Genomic DNA, 20,536 nt, shown 5'->3' with positions numbered 1-20,536 from the left:
AATGTAACTTTTAAAAGCTATTTTGGGTGAAAGAGTTTTTTAAAGTTCACCTTTTGTAAATACTTGTGTCATCAGAATTGGTAAAAGAATGTGTGAGAGTCCATCTAAAGAAGTATTGCTTCCAGGCTTTATTCAGTTGCCAAATGCGACTGTCATATAAATGTAACATTTTCGAAGTGAGTGGCTGCTTTTAGTGCAATTTTAAACCAAAGCTAAAGCCGTGGTTAAAATGTTACATGTTAACATAAAGTGGTAAGGAGTGTAGATACAGTAAAAGATCTTAAAACATAGCTGTAGAGTTAAGTGACATAGCTTTCCACAAAAGAAATGTGTTTAACCTGAATGTGTTTAGAAATGTTGTGAATGCTCTTGTCAAGGTACGACGTGTACTTATACTAGTGCTGTAGCTTAAGTCGTGATTAGTATTATACTGTTAACTTTAATACTTTTTACTGTTTCCAGGCATCACCGGCTCAGCCTGCGCCACAAACACCAAATACAGGTGGTCGGCGAAGAAGAGCTGCCAATGAAGACCCTGATGAGAAAAGAAGAAAGTTCCTGGAGCGAAACCGGGCTGCTGCTTCCAGATGCCGACAGAAACGGAAAGTCTGGGTACAGTCATTGGAGAAAAAAGCCGAGGACCTGAGCTCGCTAAATGGCCAGTTACAGGTATACTTTTTATTTCAAGTAAAAATGTATTAGTTTTTCGATTCTTAGACAGTGATCCTGGATCAATGGAACTTAAACTTTGCATGAAATCTGAAATATAAATGGTTTTGTAACTGGTGGCTCTGGTCAGAATTGAAAATTCAGCACTAATGGCATATAGCAGTAAAATAAGTATGTAAGAGAATGCTCAGATTTCAAGATGTGTAACCTTTGGGATCATGCCCTTTTGTCCTTTGTTCCATTTTAAATAACTTTCAGACTGTGATACTAAACAAGGATGACAGGATGTGTTGGAGTAAAGGTTTATTAGCAAAGTAATAGCCTTACCTTAAAACCATCTTGCTCATAATAATTTGTATCATAGCCTGAGTTATTTAAATAAGATTTGCTTTGATTTCCTTTGGTTCTTTTTAACTTCACTTTTTTTCCTTTAAAGTGAATGTAGTGGTCGTGCAAGGTGCCAGATTGACATCACTGGAAACTGAAGGCTTCTTTTGTCCACAGAACAGGTACAGCACAGGCAGCGGCAGTGCAAATTTCACCACGCTGCCCTTCCAGTGTGCGTAAATCCTATAGTGAGGGAAGTATACTGTAAGAGGGTAGTCTAGTGTATATGGTGCCAGTCATTTTTCCACCTCATCTGAGGTCATCAGTTGTTGGAAAGTTGTCATGTGGACACACTTTTACCCCTGTAGAACAATCCATGACCCTTTTGTGTAAACTGCTATTAAATGTTAAGGCATACTTTCTTAATGTTTTCCAGCAGCATGTGAGAATTGACACAAAGTATTGCTTCTAAATAAAAGTCTGAAAGCTTTATTTTGAGAATTGCAGAAAGGAAAAATGATGTAATTTCCGAAATGAACAATTCATTTAGAAAATGCAATGGAAAATGTTTTGATATTTTTAAGTTTCACTTCTTGTTCTTTCACCTGAGCTGTTCACTGAGTCAGATTGACAGACTTTTCCTTCCTATTAAAACTCCTTTTTCATGCTGTTTGATACAGATAAAGTCCCAGCTTGACCAACTGGAAAGTGGGATGTGTTGAGATTACTTCTTATCATGTAATTGTATCACTTGTCTTCAGCTTCATGTCTTTAAAAATTTTCAGCATCCCAGGCTGTAAAATGTAAGAAATTCATACCAATGTGAAATTGTTTACTGTGTTCCAAGAATCATGACACTGTGCACCAGCATTAGTTAAATTTTTTGCAAATATAGTCTTCTCATACCTGTTCATGATCTGTAGACATGTTCTTTTAATGCAGTAACAGTCGTCACTGTAAATCCATTAATTACAAAATGGTATGTAGCACCGTGGCTTAAATACTCTTAAGAAACAAATGAAGGCAGATGTATAGGAAGAAAAACAAAAGAACAAAAAAGATTGGCTATATTTCAGTTTCCCTAGTGAAAATAACTTTTGGTATTATGTGAACTGCCTTTAACTTACACATACCAATTTCTATAACCGAAAACGGTGTAAGTACTGTAACTAAAATATGTCCAGATTTCTAAGAGTTAACTCTTAGTAATAGCGAATTCAAGAAAAAGAATTTTCTTACAGTCTGCCAAAAGCAAAACTGTTAACTGTGAAGAACAGAATGACTTGTAAAGAAAATTGAATGTCAGAGAAATAATTAAACTGCACTTTATGTGAAAACATTAATCAATCCTATATTTCCATAATAATTCTTCACTTGACAGGCTAACACAGCTGATCAGCATAGTGGGCAGTAATGACCCATGATTACTTACTTTAATAGTAAATTTAATAACTTTGGAGTTTTGCCTTAGAACAGTTTTATAGACTGACTGTTAGGGTTTAGTAGTTCATATTTTGTTTAATATCCAAATGACCTGCTCAGCTGAATTTATGGAGATGTCATATTTCCAAAAGTAGGTTAATACCAAAATGACTACATTGCATTGCTTCAACCTAACAATTCTGACTTCTTTCAATGCAGTTAGTATCTTTCTTGTAATACCTATGTCAAAGCTTCTAATGTCAAGTTTTTAAGACTGGTGGCTCTCTAACAGTACATACAGATTTTGAAGAGGTTTACCTGGTTGATGTATATATTTCATTGCGTAGTTTTCACCTTTCTGTAGATTAACTTCTGCCTACTTTCTTCTTTTAAATGTTTGAATGTGATTTCCTTTTTCAGCATTATTTTTCAAATTTTTGCTTACAGGAAAATTTCCATCCATTACATCACACCAGTAACATACTTAGGTTAGGTTGGCTGTCTTTACTACAGGCCCTGTTGTGTAAGGGGTTTTTTCATGCTTCCAACCTTTTAAAGTTTATTTACTGTTTGTTTTTTGTGGACTGCGTTTTCTACTAATGTGCTGACTTGTTTATTGATCTTAAATTTTATGTACCAAGTTGTGTTGCCTCTGTGCCTTGCACTATACTGCAGGGTATGGCATGCTATATAACATGTTTTAAGAAAATCTAAACAGTGGGTTCCCAGTGGCAACTCAGTCGTATTGCAGGATCAGGTGCCAAAGTTCATTATATGGTCTCTGTTGCTTTAATAATCTTAGAGGGCAACGTATTAGTAGAAGAATGGTCTGCCTTCCTCACAAGGTCATTGTAGGTTTTAAAGGATCAGCACTCAAGTGGTGGTTTGTACTAATGCTGCCGAAGCTGCTTTAGGAAGGCTGAATTATGAAAGAAATGCCTGTAAGTGATGATGGTCCTTTCCCATACAGGGGTATCTTGTTCCAACCAGAAGCAGGAAGAGTGAGCGGTGTTTAACTCTGCCACAGACAATCCCCTATCCCCATAAGTCACATCTACCTGTCTCTGATGACAGTTTTGGTAAATATACCTCACAAATATTGTCCCACACTTTGCTGAGTAAGGCGGCGTCTGGTCCCACTATTACCTATGTGTTTCGGATCCAGGGAGAAATTGGGCAGATGCAGAAGAACATATTGTACGCTGCGTGGTATATCTTTGTAAGAATACAGAAGGGAAAATATCTTTTGAAAAATGAAGTGCAGGTAAAAATAGATACGCTTTCTCCAGAAACCTGCTTTCTAATGTTGGCACATTTTGAAATGTGGGAACATAAATTCTTTTAGATCGCATGTGAGGTACATTTAAAGAAATGTTGATGCCTACACTTGACTTTGTCATTTATGAGGAGGACCTTTCCAGCATGAAAACTTGAAATAATCTTTCTTCATGCCAACTGTTGAAGTGTTTATTCCATGTGTTTCTTGCTAGCCTGTTTTCAACATGTTAACCACATGTTAAATGACCACTACGTGTTAACATGTTTTGAATGAGATGGGAAGACTTGCTATTGTCACATACATGGTAAGAAACTACAATATGTGTAGGAGGTGGTTCTAACATCCCCCTTTATTACCACTTAGAAGTGGTTCTTACTGGTCATATGTAAATGACAATCATAGATTGCCATTCTGTGACATGCCACGTACTATTTTCAGGAATGATTTGTGCATTGCACATAGCATTGTTGGCACACAGTGTTTGTGTAAATAACAATGCTAGCTATGCATTCAATGAGAATACCTCAACTCTTTTTTCTTTTTTTTTTTTTTTAGTATAGGAGTGTGCTTTTTTTCAGATCTGCATTAATGTAAGATAATGTTTGCATTTTCTATTTCTGTTAGCAAAATTCTTTGTATTTATAATACAACTGAAAATGTATAAACCACCTTTTCAAAAATTTTTCGTAAACATTAGTTTTACTTACACTGGTAAGCAGCAACTTGATACTTATCTGTGCTGTTTGTGTATAAAATTCTTCCTTAAAACATGGGAGATGAAGGTAAGAAGATTTGTGAAAACCTTATCCCAATTTGATTACTTGTTTTGTCAACATTCCTTTAAACTAACAGAAGTAATGTTTAATGTTCTTGGACGTTGCTACTTCTGTAGATTAGCAAGAAGTGTCTCAAAACTGCATGAGCGCTCCCCCCCCGCCAGCTATGCCAATCCTGTGCAGCTGCCTGCTTGGCATCCAGATTTGTGGCTCCTCGGTAAATAACATGGTGAACGAAGAGGAGACCAAGAGCCAGAGGAAGAAGTAGTGTGCTTTCTTAACAGCCAAGATTTCAGGACATGTAATGCCAGCTGGTAGAGATTTTATGGGGGTTTTGGTTGTTTTTTTTACATCGTGACCTTTTTTTGTTTGCAGTCACATTTCCCTTTCATTAGAAACGTCCATGAAGTCAGATTTTTGTCTGTCTGTCAGCTCTTGCTTTTGTTTTAAATATGAAGTTTCTAAAAGGGATACTTAGACACAATAAAATGACTGAATAGAAAAGTAGTCCTTCAAAGTTTAAGAGGATTTTGCTACTGTAAAGGCTTGAATTTCTTTTGTCTTCTAAATGGAGAGAGAGGACACAGAGGAGCTTTTCTTTTAAAACTCTGGTATTTTAGCTACAATAACTATAAGCTGTGTTACTTAGTGTAATTAAACCTAATAAATTGTGTTCTGTTCCTAAAAGTTGCTTTCCTTACTTTGGAATCCTTTAGTTGTAATTCATCTCTTCTCTGACTGCATTGCCTTATTTCTAGCTTGCAAGTAAATAGGTTGACTTTCTCGTGGTGGTTTTTTTTCCAAATAATTTTAGTTGCAATCCAATTTTCCTGTGTTTTGCTTTTTTCTTTAACTTGCTCCCAAATGCATAAATATATGCATTTACCAAACAATTATGTCGTGTGTGGTATATTATGCTAATGTGCAAAGGCTCTTATAGTTTAAGTAACTTCAAGTATCAATGGAAAGGTTTTATATTTAAAATAACCCATGAAGAGCACGTATTGTGACAAGACATGGGGATCACAAAGCATTACAGATAACTTGGTTCTGTAGATGATACATAAACATTTTTCTACTATTTAATGTAAAAATGTGTCTATCAGAATGCCATACCACTCTTAATTTGGATTGTCACATATATGCAGTTATGTAGTGCTTCTCATCTATAGATACCAAACTGCTTTACAGGGAAGGTAAGTATCACTGTCCTCTATTTTACAAATGAGGAAATTGAAGCACAAAGAAGTAAAATGACCTTGCTTAAGGTCGTCACCCAATAGTGGAAAGGCACAGCCTGGAAATGAACCCAGTCACTAGATTCTGCAGGTGCTGTCTCCTACATTACACTCTACTTTATTGACATAAGCTGACATTTCAGGATTTTGTCATTATTATCAATGCTTCGTTCATATAACACGTTTACTTATGGTTGCCAAAGAGGAAATAAATATGGAAATCAACAAACATTTACAAAATTATTTTCCAGTGCATGAGATTTTCTTTTTAAAGGTCCAAGTACAAATATAGTCAGCAAAAATCATTCTGCATTGGCAGATTTTTTTTTTACGTTTTTTAACGTTGGCTGTGGCATCTGTTAAAATGTGGGCAGTTAAATGTATGTTCACTCTGATTAGAATTCATCACAAAACCTTGCAGAAGAGTCCTACAGTAGCTGGATCGTGTGAATCAGACTATATGTAGACTGCATCTGCAAACTGAAAAACATATGTTGTATTTTCAAAAAAAGCATTTCCTAGTTTAAGAAAATCATAAAATAAAGTTACCCAAGTTTCAGCTAATATTAAGATAAAATAAATGTAAACATTTTTACAATATATACCGAATGGAAACTTCTTGTATTTTATCTACCCCTAAATGAACAACTGAAAATCCTATAAAACTTAATAGTTACCTTCAAAATGTGTGTAGTTTGAGCCTGGTAAAGTACATAACTTTCTTCTCCTTTAGAATGAAGTCACCCTGCTGAGAAATGAAGTGGCACAGCTGAAACAGCTTCTTCTGGCTCATAAAGATTGCCCTGTAACCGCCATGCAGAAGAAATCTGGCTATCATGGTGAGTAATGTTCCATTACCTATAGCCTTAGGCTGCATCAATGAAGCACTGCCAAAGTGAACTGAATGAACATTAAAATTGAGAAATGCAGTTCTAATATTACATTAAAGATTTTTTTTTTAATCTCCAAGATTATTGGAAGATGGGAATGAATATGTGATATTTAGAAATATGTTTTTAAGTCCTTTCTGTTGAAGTGTTGCATAACATTGAAGGTTTTATGTTGGTTTAATAAATGCATATGATAATTAGCATTTAAGGACTATTGGTTACTACACCTGCTTTGGAAAATATAATTGAAGTATTAAGAGCACATGATAAACCATTTTTTATACTTTATCTTAGCCTAGTACAGTGAAAGGTCCTTGTGGGTTTTTTTTTTCCTTCACCATAATGAGATTTCAGTAGAGGTAATATAACAGCTGTCTTCATTTACCATAACATCCAGGATCAGTCAAGCCGTTAAAATAATCACATGCAGGTTCATGGCTCCTACTGTACAACGTCTTCTAGGTTGTTTTGATTTCCACATTAAGCAACTACATTTCTATAAACAGGGTATTTTAAAAAGCGGTTCTGAGAGTTTCAGTAGCTCTTTTTCTTCTAATACATAATTTTACTTAAAGGTGCTCATTTGATTTTTATCCTTCCAGCATTTTAAAGGTTAATTATGCTTTCCTGACTGGTAACTTCATTTTTGGATATGATACACAGTGCCACAACCAGCTGCTGCTACTGTAGAATAAATGGCCAATTTTGTCCATTGTACACAAATTTGTTACAAATAACCGAGCTGGGAATGCATTAGGCAACATTCATAATATATAACCCACAGCTTTCATTTTTATGATTTAGTGATATTTCAGGGTATTTGTAAATGTGAAGATTGTTTCTGCCATATGTAGCCACTTCATTTTAATTTGCCAGTGTCAGTAATTCAGGAGAATAAAGGAACGTTTTGTATTGCGTGCAAACAGATCCTCAGGTGCTTGCGATAAAACTTAATGGCCACCATCTTTACTTGTAGTCATTGTAAGCAATTTCATCAGAATGGGCAATATTTTTTAATTTAAAAGATTCAGGAGATTTAGCAACTCTCCATTGCCATATATATTTAGAATACTGATTTTGTCAGTTTTGAGCTTATAAATCTTGGTCCTTTGATCTCCAGTCGTTTTGACAAGATGGAAAATAGCGTCTTGGAGTAAATTGGAACAGTACAGAAATATGTTTGGGATTTATATTAACAATGATTGCTGCAGGGATGAGGCCATTATGGCTCCCATCTGACAGAACAACATAATTTCATACGGAAGCTACTAGGGGATAACATTATGCATGCAAGGTTTTTCAACAAAAAACTGTAGGTTTCTTGAATTTTGATGTTTTGAGGCTGCGTGTTCCTGAATTGGCATGAAAAATATTTAAATATAAGTCTTAAACTGGCAAACTAATTACATGCTAATTCTTCACTGAAGAATTAACGAACGGCCTGTTTAGTAATGCTTATTTTTTGCCCTCAGAAAAGGACTATTAATGTTCCTGATTTATTAAAGAATGCAAAATGAGTAAGAACTAAAATACTAATCAGTGGGAAAAGCCTACATTTTAGGAAAAAAATAATAGTAAGCAAGGAGATTGGAAGCATAGCTCACCTAGTTTCTTGAAAAGTCTCTTGAAAGTCAAAGTTGAACATGAATGATAGTTGTAGTGCCATCTCTCTGAAAGGATTTTGTCAAAGTATCTGTGTGTGAGTATTGGTAGGAAAGCATGCTGGCTAAGTTCCGTACCCGCAGGACAATTTATGAGAGGACAAAATGTTTTCAGTTAATGCGTTCATGAAAGTGGTGTTCATAGAAAGTATTTTTAAATAAACATATTATGTTCATCAAGTAATCTAAGTTGAATTGCTTCAAAAATGTATTGAGTGGTTTAACAGTCTGTCTCTGTGGAAGAAATTGAAGACACCAGATTAGAGAGTTCCTGTGGTGCTGCATATTGTGCACTGCCGGGGCAGCGCCGGTTTATACCGCGCAGGCTGTGCTTTAATAGCTAAGCCCACAATTTAATGGGGTTTCATATATGATGGGCTTAAATAGCCACAAATACTGTGTTGCTTTTCAGGGTATTTCTGGCACCTACTTATACATCTTTAAGATCTTTTGGATTTCCCAGGTACATTTTTGTCTCGGGCCAAGTGAAAAACAGAACTATGCACAGATTGCTTTTGGGATCATATTTTCCTTATTTAAAAACTCTCGTGCCTGTTTCAAAAGAGGGTGTCATCAGGACAGAGAAACCAGAAAAATGGTTATTGTGCTTTGAGGCAGTATGGATGAATTTCTGTTGCAATGTTTGAGTTTTCAGCCAGTTCAAACTTCTTTCATTTCTCTTCTTTTTATTTTAAACTTCTTTTTATTAAACTTCTCTTTATTTTAAACTTTTTTTTAAGAAGTATGCTCCTGGTTGTGAATGCTTCTTTAAATGTTGGGAGGGGAATGTGCAGTGTGTAGGAGAAATCTAAATGCTAGTCATTTATTTTTCATTTTAGTTCTTCTATACCAGATTACTTCTAAAAGTCTTCTACAATACTGCTATGTTTTCTCAGGCTTTTTCTGTACTTGGAGCAGGAAAAAGGTGAAAACTTATGAGAAGGAAATGCATTGTGAAAATTCAAGTTTGGAAAAAAAAATCATTGAAAAGGGTGTTTTAGGTGTATTCATTTTTTTTCCAAAAGGACATCATAATATTCAAGAACATTTGTAGAAAAAGGAATATAAAGGAAGATAAATAGAGACTGTACTATAGACGGTGTTAAATGTTTTTTTTGTGTGTTCTTTCTCTAGTTGGTTTTAAAGAAATGGTAGAAGGTGGCTAACCAGTTTCAGACCTCGAATAATTCACTGTGTTCCTACAGCCTGTTCTGGACAGGTGAACGTCCGTCAGTGACCACAAGGGATAGTCACAAAGACCAACTCACTGGAAATGAGCATTTCTAGGCTTGGCTCCCTCTCTAGTCCATGGATGGCCTGATAAGAATTACCATGAGGCTTCCTTTCTAGTGATGATCAGGGGACCGAAAGGAGTTCTGGATCTTATGTCAATGCTTGCATACTCACTCCCATTTTGGTTTTGGTCGGGTTTTTTCTTCCGAAGATGGAAATCCCTCCTTGTTTGCTTACCTTACTGAGAGCTATTGGTAAGCAATGCTAAGAAGAAAATAACAGCAATGTTTGATGACTAAAAAGGTACTTTTTAGTACATCCTCAAGATTCTTCCCTGTGCTTTGTTTAGTATTTTTGAAAATCTTTTCTGTAGCTCAGTCTAGCCTACGTTGTGTTCCATCACCAAAATGGCTTGATGACGCAGCCTGCCTAGGAACTATGTAGCCTTCAGGAAAGTTCATGTGATGTAGGCCTGTAAATTCTCAGCCTTCTAATGTACGGCACACATTACTTCTATAGATTATTTTCTAATTTGGACCATGCATTTTCCTTGGTTTGAGACAAAGCTGGGGGAGCCTTTAAAGAGTTAAAATGCCTATGTTTTTTTTTACAATGTTAGCTACGTTATGATTTTGGTATGTGTCAGCTGCACTCTTGAAACTACAGTCCTGTGCCTGGCAATTCTCTGGTCAGCTACGAAAAAAAGCAAAAAAAAAGTGTCAGAATTTAAATAGGACTTTGCTGTGTTCTTCCAAAAGTCCTTTGTTCTTTATACCCAGTCTTAAGGCGCAAGAAAACAAGTCACCTTTGTAGTAAGATGACTTTAAGTATCTTCTATATTCATTGAGTAGATTTTCTTGTTTGGTTTTAATTCTTCAAATGGAGTTCTGTACTCAGTTTTTGGCCGCTATTCCTGTAAAGTTAGGGCTACATTAGAAAGGGTTTTGAGGAAATTGAAATAGCTATTCTTTAGGGTGGCACCTCATTTCTAAATACTACTTTGTAGTTCTTGCAAGGATTTACACTTCCAGTCAAATTTATTACCTTAATGTAGCGTTAGGTCTGTGTCCCCCTCCCCCTAGCATCTGAAAATACCTGAATTGCCTGCTTTCGTCTCTTCAGCACAGTATGTTTGTTCATGTGCTCAACGATATGAAAACTTCTGTTGTACATTGGTGATCATACGTATTCTCATAACAGTTTCTTCCATTGCATATCCGGTCTTCTTGAGACCACCCAAACCAGAAAATCAAGCCTTTCTCATGTTCCTTACCACTGTGGTATTATTACAGCCATTTCTTTTGAGTTAAGTTAACAACATGTATGTTGAGGGATAAAACCTTCCCTCTCTGGCTGAAAGATAATGATCTACTTCCTCTCTGACTCTGACTTGTAGCATTTAAAATTAAGCCTTCTTCTTGAGGATAAGGAGGATTTAGCCAACAAGGAAATGAGAGATGAGCAAAAGAAGCATAATAGGAAGACTGAGATTCATAGGAGAATAGCAACAGCTCTGAAGAGGAGTAGGTGGTGTTACGGTGGGGAGACTACATTTGATACATGTCATCCCACATGCTACCATTTCGTTCCATCTGAGGGGAAGAACAGGCTACTCAGTAATTCAGTATTTTTCGGGAAGTGGCACTAGAGTTTGTTTTCAATGAAGTTTGCGTATGTTCCTTCTCACTTGTTTTTACATGGGATCTTGTCAGTCTTGGTAGAGGTGTAGCAAAGATGAAATCCTGTTGAATGCTGTTAACTGAATTGGCACTCGTTCCTGTTCTTTCTGTTCGTGAACGGGCAAATCCTGCTAAGGATCACAAACATCCTTTGGAAGTACTTTAATTTTCTTTCTCTTGCTGTATACAGTTGCCACATAACCTTAGGACATGTGGTAATTGTCAGCATACCTAGCTTAATATCATCTGTCTCTATCTCCTTTAATGCTTGAAAGATGTGTTTTTGAAAAAATGCAGTATCTGTAAAATAGTTGACCTCGTGGATAAGATTATGTCCATGCTCTTGTAGTAGAGGTGTACGAGAAATTGTTATGTTGTTTGTGACCTTACCGTTCTTTTCCAGAAGCGGTCAAGAATCGAACTGTTGCTTTCAGGCTTTGAAGAGGAGCGTGTTCTTAGTATGCATGGAGTTGCTGCAAAGATCTTTGTCGGGGACTTGACTTGCTAATTTACTGAGTTTTCGTACCCATAGTTAGTATGTCATATAAACCTCAGTCACCATAAACTTCCTTTCCTCATTGTTTGTTCATTCTTAGCGTTCTTAGTTGCTGCTATTAGCCTGGTTTTCTATGGAAATGAGGCTATGATACCACAGTGTTTTTTAGGGTTCATGTCATCCCTTCCCATTCCTTCTCCCCTGGGTAACTTTTGAATTTGTAGGTGAATCTTGAGCAAATCTGAAAGGGATTGGCAAAAGCAAGCCTCGAGAAGATTGAGCTTTGTTCCATTGCTGTGTCACAAGCAATAGTGCATACTGCTTCTGGCTATGTCTGTGTGTATCTTTTTATATTGTTACATTACACAGTAGTCAGCAGTGTTTTAAAAGGGACTTCCAGTATTCCACTTTCACTTTTGTGAAAAATACTTGAAAACACTGAGTAGCACAGAGTGGTAGAAAAAAGTTATAATTAAATTTGGTGTTCGTACTTTCAATTCTGAGTGAAAAACAGCAGGCTTATTTTCTTTTTCTTTTTTCTTTAACTCAGCTTTTTGCTTGACAGTGTTTGCATAATGCTTTGGCTAACTTTTGCAACGTGGGCAAAAAAGGATGATGTTAGCGTGACTAGGATGTCTGCAAGAAGGACATTTTAAATCATGCTAATTTTGTAAGTTCTAGTTTTGCACATTGAAAATTATATTTTAATCCGTTTACCCTCTGTCATGAGAAAAAAATGATAGAACTGTGTGGCTAATTCACTTCAGTTTTGTGGTGAACACCTGACGTATTCTTGAAGATATTTTTAAAATCAGTTTTAACTATTTTAAATCTTATTGAGAGGCCTTTGTATACTAAAGAAGTTACTGAACTTCACTCTGTTAAAAGAATGTGGGTTGAAAGCTTGTGGAAGTATTGTGCAATTAGTATAGTGGTGTAAACAACATTTTCTCAGATACCATGTTCATGACCACAAGTTTTAATTACTGAACATAGAATTATTCTCATTTGATTACTAAGCAAACTCAGCATATAGCATGTTAAAAATCTAAAGCCAATTCATATAGCACTAGGAGATCTGGTAGCATTTTCAATCTATAAATACTGCTTATTGACATGAGCATTCATCACCAGAATTAGGCATGGTACCCACCAGCTGATTTACTAGGCAGGAAATCAGACAATTTTAGCCATGACATTGAAGATGTGGAAATGTTCTTGTTTCCTGAATATTCCATACTGCAGTCCATATTTTTTGCTTACAAAGTAGTATTTTCTTTTAAAAAAATGAAAGGAAGATTGTTTTGCAGTGTGTGCTGCGTTACACCATGAGTTTTAATTATTTAGGGGGTGATTGCTGTTACCTGGGACGTGATGGTGTATGTGCATTCTGTGGGGGGGAAAAAAAAGAATTAATTTTTCTTCTTCAGCTGCAGACAAAGATGACAGTTCGGAAGACATATCAGTGCCAAGCAGTCCACACACAGAGGCTATTCAGCACAGTTCTGTCAGCACTTCCAACGGCGTGAGCTCAACTTCCAAGGCAGAAGCGGTGGCCACCTCCGTTCTCACCCAGATGGCGGACCAGAGCACAGAGCCGGTGCTTTCCCAGATCGTCATGGCACCTCCCTCCCAGTCGCAGCCTTCAGGAAGTTGATTAAAAACTTGCATTGCATCAGTTTCTTAGAGATACATTTGTGACTTTAAAGGGATATCAACAAAAGACCAGTCTCCACCTAGGAGAAATTGTAGCTTAAAATTATTCATTTTTAAAAATCTAACTTAAATTTGGCTTTAATGATTGGCAGGTGAAGATGAGACACAACACCAGTTCTAGTCTCTTTGCAAAAGACTTTTTTTTTTAAGTATTAGTTTTACTAGTTATTTTTTGTGCTTAATGTGTAAAGTGTGTGTACAGTACAATGTGGTTTATTTCATTTTTAATTTGGTATTATTTCAACAAACATTGGGGGGAATTACTAAAGGTCATCCCCAAGACTGTGATAGTAATATTATGTGACATTTTTATACCAAAGTTCTGCATAGTCCCTATTGACTTTGTAATGTTAGCAAGGTCATAAAGCACTAGGCAAGAGAAAGACAGTAACAGTACATTTGCTTTTAGTCTTTTTGCCTTTTTGTTGTTTTGCACATTACGAGAGGAAGAACATTGGGAGAAAAACACTTGGGTTGTTTCATGTATAGCATTTTGGTTGGCTTTTTAACTGTTGGGCTTTTTAATTTGTTTAATAGGGCCAGTACAGTATATGAGATACAGTACTCTTATGCACATACCTATCCTAGATGAGAATCATTACTGAATAGATTTTTTTTTTTTTTTTAATTTTAAATTCATGGCAGGTGTTTCCCCCCCCCCCAACACTTCCATTCTGAGGGGAAGGAGAGCTTTATTTCTCCAGTCAGAATAGATATCTATAACTACCCTTTTGTTGCTAGGCTGAAACCAGTAAGCATATTGTAAAATACAGCGTTATCAAATACGGAATACTTAGTATTCCAAAGTAGGTTGATATTTTGTGGATTTTTGAGTCACAGACTAAGGAGTTTACTCATGGTTTTGGATGCCAGAAAAGCCTAAAAATCTTTCTTCAGACAACTCAAGACACCTTTTTTTTGTCATTGTCTTGTATTTGCAAGCTAACTTGTACTTAATTATTGTGTAAGCACTGTCATCTTTTAGTAGCAAAAATTTTGATACCTTTCTTGTGGGGGCGGGGGGGGGAAATAATCAGTATCTACCGTATCTTGGAAACAATGTAATTATAATGTGGTGTGTGTGGTGTGTGCGTGAGAATGGTTCAGTAGTTAATGCCAGCAGTCTTTTGCTTGAATGTTTAAAGATGCCTTCAATGTGATGCTGGCTGATAGGTGATTGCAGTTTTAAAATGTTATTTACTGTGCGAACTTGGATAACTAACATTCCATGATGTAGTTTGTTTCTGATGAGATGATTGTAGGTACACTTTTTCTCATTATCCAATCATCTGTAGGATATTGAGTTTTTTAAATGTGCCATTATCTATTTTGATTCTGTACTAATGTTCAAAATACAGTACAATATTTTACAATAGATTAAGTTGTTTTAAAAAAGTAGATGTGTGCTTTCAGGTCGGAAAACTTTGTATAATAGCAAAAACAGATGCATAGTAGCAACTGGCAGTAAAGCAGGATTCCATTATGTATATAACAAAGATTTAATGCATTTATAATGGGTTGTGTAGTTCATTTGCTCTTCCTTCTCCATGTGTTTTTTAAGTGTCAGTGCCATCAAGTTTCTATTGGATTCAGTTTTAAATCTAAAAATGTAATTGATCCACGGGAAGATCATAATTTCTGCAGTATATATACAACCATACTATAATGAAAACTGGACAAAGAAGTATCTAAGTCATATGTGTATCATTGCAGGGCTTTAAGCATGAAAATAATAGGGATTCTAAATATTTTGTATTTTAAAACTAAGAAAGTTGAGTTGATAACCACCTGTGTTTAAAAGTCTTACTTTCCCAATTTCAAGGTAAAAAGCTGTAACAGTTATTGAACGTTTCCAGGATGGTGAAATACAATGGACCTCTTGTGAGAAGGAGATTAATTGCAAAGGCACAAAATGTGAATTCTGCAAGAAAGCTATACAGTCACTTTTCACTGTAGTTTTGGTGGACTAGATAAGCCCTCATTGATTATACTATAATTTGCTCTCCTAAACACAAAGGCTTTTAAATCATATTTATATAAGTGGAGTTTTTTAATAACAAAATTGTCACGCTTGTAAAATAAGTCTACGTAAGTGTATAGGAGATGTGTAAACAGGTAATGGATTTAACAGTGGGGCTGGAAAAAGAACCATTAAAATCTGTGTTCGGCAAATAGAAAAGTTATTAGTCGTACTTCCATGGATTCCGTTTTGAGACGTATGTCACACTACTTCTGTACTTGGCATTTTGGGTTTTTACATTTGACATGTTTCACAAACTGTACTGTTTTCTTTTATGTGCAGTTTGCATGAGTAAATCATCAAAGAGAATAAAATCTATCTTTAAGTTATGTTCCTATTTTAATGAAATTATAATTGTTCTAAAAGGCAGCACTGTCTTCAGACTTATTTCTTCATCCTTGCAATTATCAGCATTTTTCTGGAAGTCATTACTATAATGTCAAAATAATGTTATGTAAATAAGAACATGTGTTTCCTTAGAAAACAAGCCAAATTCCGTCGCTCTGCAGTTGAGTTGCAGCAGCTTCTGAGGAATCGGCCTTCTATCGTTAGTTCCAGGAGCCCAAGGTAATCCGCAGATAAGGGAGTTCATAGACATAGCTTGGTGATCTCGGATGTTGCTCAGACATTTCTGGTTGTCCTGAGTTCTGCAGCAGAAGCGTTGTATGTAATCAGAATTTCCAGCTAACTTCCAGGTATCTTAATCTTATCTTACTGTACATGAAGCTAAGAACTAAGGGCTGTAGTTAGATGAACTGCTCACGGTTCTGTTGTGAAAGGTTGAGGAAAGATCCTGCCTCTCACGTTTGATTTTTAGAATATTAAAAATGGTTTGGGGTTATCTATGAATGTTGGAAACATGATATGTGGTGTGGCACATCCTGCTAAGTCAACATTGGAAAAGCTCTTGAGAGAACTCTGATACGAAGGCTTTGGAGGGGAAAAAAGAAAAGGTAAAGTTGCTGTCTGCATGCAGTTACTGCATTTGTTGACCAAAGGAAATTAAATTTAAACTGCACACAACTTTGAGCAGGATGAGAATAATGCCCAAGACCTCTGTTGCTTCCTTGTGTTCTTTTTCTGACTATGTGAGTTATGCTTGTCACTCCAAGGAGAAAACCACAAAGGCTGTATAACAGGGCAACTGCGGGGGGAACCAACCCACTTTTTATTGTCTACACTGTAAAAAGACCCAGTTTTATACCTGACTATCAATCCAAGTAAGCTTTTTCTCTTTAAAATGCTAACAGAGGCTGGGCAAAGAAAGATGGAATGAGCTGACAAAAGTGTTGGATGAGTGGTAATTTCAGCTACCAGAATTACAGAAGTAATTTGCTTAGAGACAGACACAAACACTTTAATTGGTCATCATAAATGATAATGAGGAGAAAACATAGTGAAATTAAGTGCATCCTAATAAAGTAAGGTATGTTAAATTGCACTGAAGGAAACTTCAGCAATGCTTCTTGACATGATTAATATACTCATGACAATGTGTCTAATGAAGGTTGTTTGCATTTATATGCTGCCTGTTGCTTCCCTCGGTAGAGAAATAATTTGAACACTCATTTACATTGCAGAACAACGAGTGTAAGATTGGCTTACAGTAGTCTTTTCCGTTACATTTATTTTTAACCATAGTATCAATGGTAATGCGGGTGATGTATTTAACCTGTGTCTTGTATAACACTGTAGGGTAGGTCCAGATGAGAGCATCACAAAGTAATTTGGATTTTCAAAGTTTTGTATTCTTTAATAGTAAGTCTCCTGTCCTTTTAATTTTAGTGTTTTTCTGAACATGACTTTTTTTCTTCTTTCTTTTTTTCTTCATGGAATTTAAGATCATGACCTTTCTTGTTCCTCACTTTCTTCCCCTTCAAAATGTTTTTCTTTCTGTGATGAGCCCCTGAAAGTGCTTCTATATTTAGTGTGGAATTTTCTTTTTGCGTATTGCTTCCTCCTTGGTTGTGTTAACTCTATAGCTGTGCTGGGTTTGGCTGGAATAGAGTTAATTTTCTTCACAGTAGCTGGTACGGGGCTGTGTTTTGGATTTGTGCTGGGAACAGTGTTGATAACACAGGGATGTTTCCGCTACTGCTGAGCAGCGCTTACACAGCGTCAAGGCTTTTCCTGCTTCTCACCCCAACCCACCAGTGAGGAGGCTGGGGGTGCACAAGAAGGTGGGAGGGGGCACGGCCGGGACAGCTGAGCCAGGCTGACCCAAGGGATACTCCATACCCTATGACACCATGCTCAGCGTAGGAAGTGGGGGGGAAGAAGGAAGCGGACGACAGTCGGAGTGATGGTGTTTGTCTTCCCAAGTAACCGTTACACGTGATGGAGCCCTGCTTCCCTGAAGATGGCTGAACACCTGCCTGCCCGTGGGAGTGGTGAATGAATTCCTTGTTCTGCTCTGCTTGTGTGCGTGTCTTTTGCTTTACGTGTTAACCTCTCTTCATCTCAGCCCATGAGTTTTCTCACTTCACAGAATCATTAAGGTTGGAAAAGACCTTTAAGATCATCAAGTCCAACCATCAACCCAAGATGAAACCCAACTTTCACCCTGCCGATTCTCTCCCCCATCCCACTGTGGCCATGTGGGGCTCAGTTGTTGGCTGGGGTTAAACCATGACAACAAACTTTCATTTCAAGAAGTTAGTAGTCAGGAAAGGAATTTCTGCACACTGTATCTTGTCGTCTTCAGCTAAAATAGATACGAGAAGCTTATGAAATCTTGACACTGGTGCGTCTTCCTAGAACAGGATACATTACAAAATGCATATTTATGTCTGGAGGGACGTCTGTCCTCAATCTCCAGTCTGGAACTTTCAGCGTCGCAAAAAATTTTATTACTGATGCTCTGCACAGCTAATGAGCGCAGGTTGCATGCTGATGGCTTCGTAGTTCTGCAAAGTGCAGCTATCTTCAAAAACATTTTCTAACTTCCTAGGTGTGAAGTTAGTTATCACCTAATTACTTGGCTGTCAATGGAGTAACAAGACACTTAAGCTTGATCCAATTTGTGTAATTATTTTACTTCAAGCCTTGCTCAAAGTCTCTATCCTGCTTCTATTCCCATTTTTATAAGGATGATGTATCTCATTCTGAGTACTTTTTTCCTATCCATTTTTGGGGAAGTGGAAGGAGGGGAGAGAAAGTTCTTAAATTGTTAAATAAATTACCTATAACCAAATGAATACTTAGCCTGAAAAGTGCTGTGGAGAGAGCATGCAAGTACATTTGTTATTTTTAATCCCTAGCTAAAGAAACAGTAGCTTGAGCTGCATAAATTGACTGGAAATTGTTATGAGCATCAAAGGTGCAAAACAGCTTGAAGCAAGGAAAAGGTTTCGTGCTTCTGGGAACAAACTCAAAACTCTTGTTTGCTTGTTTTTAATACCAGTAGCAGAGGCAGGAGGGAGCGGGCAGTCTTTGCAACCACTTTGGACAGCGGGGCCTGGCGACGCTCCAGCTCACGGTTAAGGAGCCTAAAGGAGCTCAGGGAGAGCCGCGGGCGCTGGACGGAGACGATGAGCCTTGGGAACGAGCGCGGTCACAGGTGCCTGCAGAGCTGCAGGTAACCAGCACCTCCTCGCCCAACTCTCGCCTAGGGCTCGCTTAACACACCCAAGTACGGCTACTCCGACTCCACCTTTACTACCCTCTGTCCCCAGGTGGACTGAGTGCAATGAATGCAAGTCTGATGAGTGTGTTTAGCTACCCATCAGACAAAAGTTAAGGTCGGGTTTTTTTCCCTCTACTGCCTAAAAAGTCCCTGCTCTTGTTTCGCCGCAAGCTAGTATTGGCGTGGTACATAAATAGCTTTTCCCTCCCTTTAGCTGAATCACTTGTTCTAGACGATTACAGCAGGCAAAAATCTTTCCTCACTGGCCTGATGCATTCTAGAAACAAAATTATTTCAAAAAGACTACTAATTTATTTACGTTTATAAAATAAAATTGGAAATTACATCCATGTCCTGCATCTAGGATCCTAATCAGGGGGAAAAGGGAGACAAGGAGAGAATGAACACTCTGCTTTAGCAGCAAACAAAATAAATTGCCTTTCTGAATAAATTGAGAAAATTAAATGGAGAGGAAAAAAAAAGTCCACACCATTTGCCCACTATTCCTTCTGAACAAGAAGGTGCCGTGTTTCACGTCTTAATTGTGCCAGCCCTTTTCTCTGGCATGAAGGAGCATTCTGTAAGAATTGATGTCTTCAAAATGTTTACAGTGATGTCTTCAAAATGTTTACAGTGACGTTAGAAATGTTTTGATCTCACTTGAGGTAAGTAGTATAAACATCCTGTTATTCATGACTGCATGTTGAGAAAGGTACTCTTGAAGGCGATAGAACATATAGTACAGTCGTTCCAGTTGTCTATAAAGTGCCAACAAACTTTATAGTCAGCACGCTTACGATCTCAAAACAAGTAAAAGGCTGACATTTCCGTTTTCTTCTTTCCTGCCCTCCCTTTCAGCAGAATTGCTTTAAAGGCCTAATGACTTTTTTTCTGAAAAAATAGATAATCCTTGCAAATGCCGAAGAGATGCTGTACCTTTCACTGGATGAGAGGAACATTCTGAACACTTGATCATTTTGCTGAATATTTAATGACTCTCCAGCTAGTAAGTTTACAATTTATGGCTTTCACCTATGTGTGAATGTATAAAAGATTTCTTTAAGCTGTCTGTAACAGATTACCCAAACTTTTTGGAGCTCTGGTTCTAACAGGACATAACTTTTTTCTTCTGTAAATTGCGCAGCACTCTCCTGAATGCTGTGTAAGCAGCAGCTTGCTGGCCATAGGTCTTTGAGCTCTGTTTCCAGTCACCACACGACTGGAATCCTGTTTCTGAGTTGTCAGCGTAGTCGTATTTGTCATTTCTGCCTACCCTGGGGCACAGCACTGGTTTCCTTGGGGTGGCAACACGTTAGACTGACTTGGATGCCTCCCTTCTACGGCCGCTTTAAATCCTAAGTACCAGTTGGTTATAACTATGGCCTTTTCCTTGTTCCAAAGGTCTGGCAAAGTCGTTTTGTTTTGGGAAAGAAGGGCATAATCTGCTCTTATATTTCACATCTAGTTTAGATTTTGTTGTTGTTTTCACCTATCAGATAAGGCCC

The 20,536-nt window shown here is 37.2% G+C and overlaps 1 protein-coding gene across 1 annotated transcript; it reads left to right on the top strand.

Annotated features, from left to right (window-relative positions):
* Positions 1–462: 462 nt before the first annotated feature.
* LOC104626475 (cyclic AMP-dependent transcription factor ATF-2-like) lies at positions 463–15,776 on the top strand (the record flags this gene model as incomplete). Its single annotated transcript, XM_010294412.1, has 3 exons — positions 463–669; positions 6,445–6,550; positions 13,101–15,776. Coding segments are annotated over 3 exons (540 nt in total), but the record flags the coding sequence as incomplete, so codon positions are not given.
* Positions 15,777–20,536: the final 4,760 nt, after the last annotated feature.

The sequence above is a fragment of the Phaethon lepturus genome, unplaced genomic scaffold (genome assembly GCF_000687285.1).
Source record: "Phaethon lepturus isolate BGI_N335 unplaced genomic scaffold, ASM68728v1 scaffold13369, whole genome shotgun sequence".
Taxonomy (NCBI): Eukaryota; Metazoa; Chordata; class Aves; order Phaethontiformes; family Phaethontidae; genus Phaethon; species Phaethon lepturus.
Note: the sequence above shows the minus strand (reverse complement) of the source record. Positions and strands in the feature narration are given on the sequence as shown.